This window comes from Hordeum vulgare, chromosome 1H (assembly GCF_904849725.1).
Source record: "Hordeum vulgare subsp. vulgare chromosome 1H, MorexV3_pseudomolecules_assembly, whole genome shotgun sequence".
In the NCBI taxonomy this organism is placed as follows: Eukaryota; Viridiplantae; Streptophyta; class Magnoliopsida; order Poales; family Poaceae; genus Hordeum; species Hordeum vulgare.
The window spans coordinates 452,402,820-452,410,638 of NC_058518.1; the positions used below are offsets into that span (position 1 = coordinate 452,402,820).

General features: G+C 51.9%; 1 protein-coding gene across 1 annotated transcript; it reads left to right on the forward strand.

Moving 5' to 3' along the window:
* Positions 1–1,772: 1,772 nt before the first annotated feature.
* On the forward strand, positions 1,773–3,356 carry LOC123413881 (prophage side tail fiber protein homolog StfR-like). Its single transcript, XM_045106623.1, has one exon. The coding sequence runs from the start codon at positions 1,906–1,908 to the stop codon at positions 3,241–3,243; it is 1,338 nt and encodes a 445-aa protein (XP_044962558.1). The 5' UTR covers positions 1,773–1,905; the 3' UTR covers positions 3,244–3,356.
* Positions 3,357–7,819: the final 4,463 nt, after the last annotated feature.

A 7,819-nucleotide genomic window follows, 5' to 3' on the forward strand; every position in this document is an offset into this window, starting at 1 on the left:
TTTTTTATATGTCTAGATCTTTGAATGACATCAACGTTGTTAATCGATCATCATTCATAAATAAGATTACAAATGATGAACTGCCATCGATAGAGTTTGTAGCGAATGGCCATGCATACAACTATGGCTAATATCTTGCGGATGTCATCTACCCAAAGTGGCAAGCATTTGTGAAGCCGTTGAATAAATTGAAAGGTAAGAAAAATCTAGATTTTCACAATGCTCAACGACGGCTCTGAAAAATGTGGAGAGAGATTTTGGGATTTTGCAAGCTCAATTTGCTATTGTGAGAGGACCGGCTAGATTTTGATATCAAAAGATCCTTTGATACATCATGCACGCTTGTGTGATCATGCATAACATGATCATCGAGAATGATCGTGGCTGAAATTTAGGCTACTCTCAGTATGAGCTCTTGGGACATCCCGTGCGAGTGCGTCGCAGTGCTACGAAGGTGGCCCGATCTGTTGCTTTTTATCATGTCATTCGACGTCCCCAAACGCATAATAATCTTCAGAAGGATCTAATCTAGGAGTGGTGAACATGAAATGACGAGAAAATGAATGATGATTTGTATGTTTGATATTGTAGTGTGGAACTATTATTTTATGTGTTTGATTTTTTTGGTTTTATTTGGAGTGTCATATGTTGTTTGTGTTGGGCATGCTGGAACGGCTCGCGCGTGCAATTTTTTACGACGGTCGCTGGAGCCAGCGCTCACCGGCGCGTTAAAAATCGTTATTTCGAAGCTTCAAAATGTTTTTAGCTCGCACCGGTTACGCGACTGTTGAAGACGCTGTTAGAGCTGGTTTGGTGTAGCCCGATAGAGATGCCCTTTAGAGCATCTCCAACAGTCGCGTTAAAAAAAATAATCCTTTTCACTCGCGCTACCGCTCCGGCTGCGCAAAGTGGAGGCGTAAAAATCGCGCGCGCGACATAACCAGTTCAACGCGCGGGCGAAAACGCCATTACACGTCGTTTATTTGCTGCGCCTGCTCCCTCGCGTTGCACACTCGAGCACCCGCTCGCAACTCCACCTACCCCATCCAGCCGCGGTGCCGCCGACGCTTGCGCCACCCCATTTCTTCCGGCGACTATTCTGGCGCTTTCCCGGCCTATCCCCCGCGCCGCCGCCGCTTCCTCCGTCTCTCTCTAGTCACCGCCGCTCGGCCGCCCACTGTCGCTCTCCGTTCAAAGTGGCAAACATTTGTGAAGCCGTTGAAAAAACAGGAAGGTAAAAAAAATCTTGATTTCCACAATGCTCAGGAGGCGGCTAGAAAAGATGTGGAGAGAGCTTTTAGGATTTTGGAAGCCCAATTTGCTATTGTGAGAGGACCGGCTAGATTTTGGGATCAAAAGATACGTTGGTACATCTTACACGCTTGTGTGATCATGCACAACATGATCATCGAGAATAAGCGCGGCCAAGATTTAGACTACTCTCACTATGAGCTCTTGTGACATCCCGTGCGAGTGCGATGGAGGACTGAAAGGGTGGCCCGTTTTGTTGCCTCTTATCATGCCATTCGGCGTCCCGAAACGCATAATGATCTTCACAAGGATTTCATCAAGGAGTGGTGGACATGGAATGACCGACAAAGAGCATCACGATTTGTGCGTTTGATGTTGTATTGTTAAACTATTTGTTGTATTGAAAGATAAACTATTTGTTTGAGTTGTAATAATGAAATTAAACTATTTTTATTAGATTATTTTATTCGTGTTTGATTTTTTTTCTTGTGTTTTAAACGCATATGTTATTTGATCGATAGTGACCTTGCATTTTAACGCGGAAGCTACATACGCGCTCTACATTTTAGAGCGACCGTTGAAGCCAGTTTTAACCGTCACGTCAAAACGGACGAGCGCCGCAAACTGATTTTTAGTGGGTCGGGCGTTGCGCGAATGTTGGAGATGCGCGCACATCCTATGTCTCCGTGGTTAAGCTCGCTCCACTCACCAGTCACCACACACACACTTGTGACAGGAAAATTTCCGCGCGTCAGAAGCTGCGCCGAGCAGAACATGGACGGGCGCGGAGCAGCACCGCCGCCGGCGTCGCGGATTTGTAGCTGGCACGTCGACGATGAATCCGAGCTAGGCGAGGAGGAGCTCGGTGTCTTCACCGCCGAGCGCTACTTCAACGGCGCCCTCGCCGCCGAGGAGGCTTTGTGGTGCGACCGCTCGTCGTCGTCGTTCTCGTCCGTGTTCAAGACATGGCAGCACGACGGATCTGCCCCGACGCCGACGGCTGCCACCAGCTCGTCGGAGGCCAGCTGGAACAGCCGCTGTGCGCTTCTGCCTAACCGTCCGGCGGTCGCAGCCCCCTCGCCGGTTGAGAGCAAGCCGGAAGCCAGGACAGAGAGTGATCAGACCGGAAGAAAGGCACGCCCGTCGTCGTCTCACCTGCGGCGTTGGCTTCTCGGCATGGCAGGGCGTGCCTGCGCCTGGGGCGACGGCGAGGAGTCGGTGAGCACCGACGACCTGAGTCGCCATGAACTGGAGGCCGGCACCGGCTCCGCTCATGGTGTCCAGAAACGCAGCACCGAAGCGGATGCGGCGCTGCCAAGAATGACGAGCAAGCAGACCGCCCTGGAGGGCGTCACCGCGACGAGGGTGATGTCTGGCAAGTGGGTCGACGACGGCGACGAACCACTTACCGTGCCGGTCGCGGAAGCTACGCACAGTCGAGCTGCGAACTCCATGACTGGCTACGGCGGGAATCCCGCAGCCAACGCGTCGTACAACGACCGGCTCCGGCGGGAATCTTTGGACATGTTTCAGTTTCACCAGGCAGGCCAAGGCTCTGCCATTACAATCGTGGCGGGAAGCACGGCGCAGGGTGGTGCTGCAAGTGCAGGCGGCGGTGCTAGAGGAAGCCCGGATTCACCAAACAGGAGGCGCGACTCTGGCGATCTCGAGAGCATGTGCCCGCCAAGCGAGGCGAGCGTGGTGTGGAGCGTGGTCACCGCGGAAGGCGCCGCGTCCGGTAACTTCTCCAGCGCGGCCTCGGGATGCTACTACTACTTCGACGACGGCGACGGAGAGACGGCGCGGCAAATGGCGGCAGGAGGAAAGATCAACCGGAGGAGGCGAAGCAACGGCAGCCGCTTGCTGATGGGCTGTATGTCCAAGAGGGCAGCCGACGCTGTCGGCCCCGGCTCGGACGCGCGTCTACCGGCCGGAGGTAGAGCCGGCGCCGATGGCGAGGTGAGCGGCCCAGACATGACGCGCCGCCGGTAGGTGTGCTCGGTTTTGGTGTATGCGACGATTGAGATGTGTGGATTTTTGGATGCATGCATGCATGGACCGGTGGATGTGTATTTTTCTGGAGAAGTAATTGATCATTTCTAGTATTATTAGCCTAACGTAGGAGTAATTGCGATAGGGATGCGGTGTGGACGATGCTCTTCAAAGCTGTCATTATCTGTGTACAGTCGTGTAGTCCTCAACCTGTCAACCATACATGCGAGATGTTACGTCCACAATAATCGTTGAACAGTTTTCAGAACGGTACGTTGAACGTGGTCTATATGCTGTGTATGACGTTGGTTTCTTCCCGGTCAAACTGGTCTTCCACAGAGATAGCCACCTACCGTGGATGAGACGGAGTTTTTCCTCTGAACCCTAAAACCTCTCCGGCGATTGGTTAGGTGGACCTGACGACGGCCGTCGATCTCATCGACGGGGCGCTTGGCTGAGGAAGTGACCGGGGGTGGCTTCTGCGTCCACAGGTAGGGAACAACAACGGAGTGGTGCCCTCTCCCCGTGCTAGGCTCGAGCGCAGATGCAGGAGGCACTAGGAAAACTTGTCATCTCGGAGGAGGAGGCGACACCTTTATGTTGAAAATATGCCCTAGAGGCAATAATAAGATGGTTATTATCATATTTCCTTGTTCATGATAATCGTCTATTGTTCATGCTATAATTGTATTAACAGAAAACAGTAATACATGTGTGAATAAATAGATCACAATGTGTCCCTAGCAAGCCTCTAGTTGGCTAGCTCGTTAGTCAATAGATGATCATGGTTTTTTGATCATGGGCATTGGATGTCATTGATAACGAGATCACATCATTGAGATAATGATGTGATGGACAAGACCCAATCCTAAGCATAGCACTAGATCGTATTGTTCGTATGCTAAAGCTTTTCTAATGTCAAGTGTCTTTTCCTTCCACCGTAAAATTGTGCAACTCCCGGATACCGTAAGAGTGCTTTGGGTGTATCAAACGTCACAACGTAACTGGGTGACTATAAAGGTGCACTACGGGTATCTCTGAAAGTGTCTGTTGGGTTGGTACGAATCAAGATCAGGATTTGTCACTCCGTGTGACGGTGAGGTATCTCTGGGCCCACTCGGTAGAACATCATCATGAGCTCAATGTGACTAAGGAGTTAGTCACACGATGACGTGCTACGGAACGAGTAAAGAGACTTACCGGTAACGAGATTGAACAAGGTATTGGTATATCGACGATCGAATCTCGGGCAAGTTCTATACCGACAGACAAAGGGAATCGTATACGGGATTGATTGAATCCTTGACATCGTGGTTCATCCGATGAGACCATCGTGGAGCGAGTGGGAGCCACCATGGGTATCCAGACCCCGCTGATGGTTATTGGCCAGAGAGGTGTCTCGGTCATGTCTGTCTGTCTCCCGAACCCGTAGGGTCTACACACTTAAAGTTCGATGACGCTAGGGTTATAGGGAATTGTTATACGAGGTTACCGAAAGTTGTTCGGAGTCCCGTATGAGATCCCAGACATCACGAGGAGCTCCGGAATGGTCCGGAGGTAAAGATTGATATATAAGATGGATGGGTTTGGATGTCGGAAGTGTTTCGGGCGTCACCGGTAACGTACCGGGACCACCGGAGGTGGCCCCGGGGGTCCACCGAAGGGGGGCAACAACCCCAAGAGGCTAGATGGGCCAAGTGCGGGAGGGAACAAGGCCCCTAGGTGGGCTAGTGCGCCTCCCACACCCAGCCCAATGCGCAAGTGGTGGGGAGAGGGGGCAACCCTAGGCGCAGGTGGGCCTTAGGCCCACCAGGTGGTGCGCCACCCCCTCCCACCCTAGCCGCCGGCCCCTAGGGAGGGAACCCTAGGGGTGGCGCAACCCCTCCCCCTCCTCCTATAAATAGAGAGGGGTTTTGGCCCTTGGGAGATAGACTTCTCCCTCTCCCTCGACGCAGCCCTGCCCTTCTTCCTCCTTCTCTCTGTCGGTGCTTGGCGAAGCCCTGCCGGGAGACCTCATCTCTCCGTCGACACCATGCCGTCGTGCTGCTGGAGTTCTTCCCCAACCTCTCCCTCCTCCTTGCTGGATCAAGGTGCGGGAGACGTCATCGGGCTGCACGTGTGTTGAACGCGGAGGTGCCGTAGTTCGGCACTAGATCGGAATCACACCGCGATCCGAATCGCTGCGAGTACGACTCCATCAACCGCATTCTAGTAACGCTTCCGCTTAGCGATCTTCAAAGGTATGAAGATGCTCTTACCCCTCTCTCGTTGCTGGTATCTCCATAGGAAGATGTGAATATGCGTAGGAAAATCTTGAATTTATGCTACGTAACCCAACACTTTGATCATCGATGACTCCGACGAGGGATCACCGCAGAAGTGGTTGATCGCGGGGAAGGTTCTGTTTCGCAATCTACTGCACATCCAAACGATTCAGAGTGCCCTTCGCCTGGTTGGGGAAACCCGCGGGGTCAGATCTTTAGATCTCTGGGAGAGAACATGTTTGTAGCCGAATTCGAGTCCAAGCGGGATCGTGACCGAGTGTGGGAGGGATCCCCGTGGCACATCAACAAGCATGCAGTCATTCTTCAGGATTTCGAAGAACAGATGCAACCTTCGGAGCTGGTGTTTGACAAGTTGCCTGTTTGGGTTCGTGTCGTCAATCTACCATACAATCTCAGAAACAACAAGTGGGGGCTGGCGATTGCGCAGCAGATCGACAAGACAGCTTCGGTTGTCCAGATTGATCCAGTAGGTGGTTTTCTTCGGGCTCGAGTGTCTACTGATGTGCATAAACCACTACGCCGATGGATCTTGATTGACTCGGCTAAGAGAAAGAGTACGGACAAATATGATATTGAATATGAACACATCCTGCACTTTTGTTTCTCGTGTGGAAGACTGAGTCACGCTGATCCATTCTGTCCTACGCTTGGTACTAGGGATGAGAAAGGAGAGTTGCTGTTTAAGCCAAGCTTGCGGGTGTCTGATGATCGGAGGCGGCCGAACTCTGGTGAGCACCAACCAAAGACTAGTTTTCAGAACAGCACCAGAGAATCGAGGGCCTCGAGTTCCAAGCAGAAGGAGGGGGTTGAGGTTACTTCCCCAGTGAAAGCTCCAATCCAACAATAACGCAAGGGTGTGCCGCAAGCTACACACACCTATAGGCCGGTGGTGAAACCTCTCCTAGCTCTTACCGAGCATGGTGATGCTATGGTGTGTGGGGTAGACGATGCGCCCCAAGGTCTGGCTGACGAGGTAGGAAAGGACGAGTGCACTGATGAGATAATGGAGCGAGATACAAACAAAAAGAGGCCAACTCCAACATCCTCTGAATCTTCGGCAGCGGCTGCTAGTCAGCCCTGCCAGGGCCAATGAGTTGCCTCAGCTGGAACTGCCGGGGGCTTGGGAACTCTGGGGCAGTTCGCAAGCTTCACAATATTGTGAAGCAGGAAGTGCCTGGTCTCTGTTTTGTGATGGAGACGAAGATTGCAGCGGTTAGAGTAGAACGTCTGCAGAATCAACTTGGTTTTGCGGGATGTATCACAGTCAGTAGTTCGGGTCTTAGCGGCGGCCTAGGCTTGTTCTGGATACCTGACTTTGAGGTGGACTTGATGAGTTATAGTGCCGGCCATATAGATGTGAGGGTGCGGCGAAAGTCTAATAACAAGATGTGGCGTGTGACGGGTTTCTACGGCGCTCCTCGAGTTGAAGATAGACATCTTAGCTGGAGTCTCCTAGGAACCCTATTTGCAATTCAGCATGAGGGCTGGATGTGCATTGGTGACTTCAACGAAACTTTGCATGGTTCAGAGCACTTTTCACGTTCGCTACGTCCCGAAAGGCACATGCGTGCGTTTCGGGAGGTGATTGATGATTGTTTGCTCCAAGATCTCGGTTGGACACGGGCGGATTACACATGGGATAATGCCCAAGCAGGTGCCTCTAATGTTAAGGCACGTCTTGATCGTGCGTTCGGCAATCGGCCCTACTTGATCTGTTTGCTTCCATTATATATAGTGCGGCATGTTTCGGCCATTGAATCCGATTATTGTTTTGTGATAGTAAGCTTGAAGGAGGATGCTGATCAGAGACCGAGGGGGCCTCGCTGTTTCCGTTATGAGGACGCTTGGCAGACTCATGCGGACTATGATCAGTGGTGCTCGACAATTGGAGGTGTGGGGAGGGTGGGCAGAGGCTGTTGAACGTCTCTCAAGCCTTACACAATCTCCAAAGAGATTTATCTACATGGGGGGCCAAGGAGTTTGGCTGCCTCTCGGGGAAGATTCGGAAGTTGCGAGAACGAATCAATCGTTTACGAACATGATCGGTGGGGAGAGGCCCTTCGACGGAGGAGAAGGCGCTCGCAGCCCAACTTAACTCGCTCTTAAGCAAGAGGAGATTTGGATGCGCCAACGCTCTCGAGTGTTATGGCTTAGAGAAGGGGATAGGAATACTGGTTATTTCCAAGCTCAAGCATCTCAACGTAAAATAACTAATAAAATTGAACATTTGGTGCGAGAGGAGGGTTCACGATGTTCGCAGCCTGATGAGATTCAACATGACATTCTTTCTT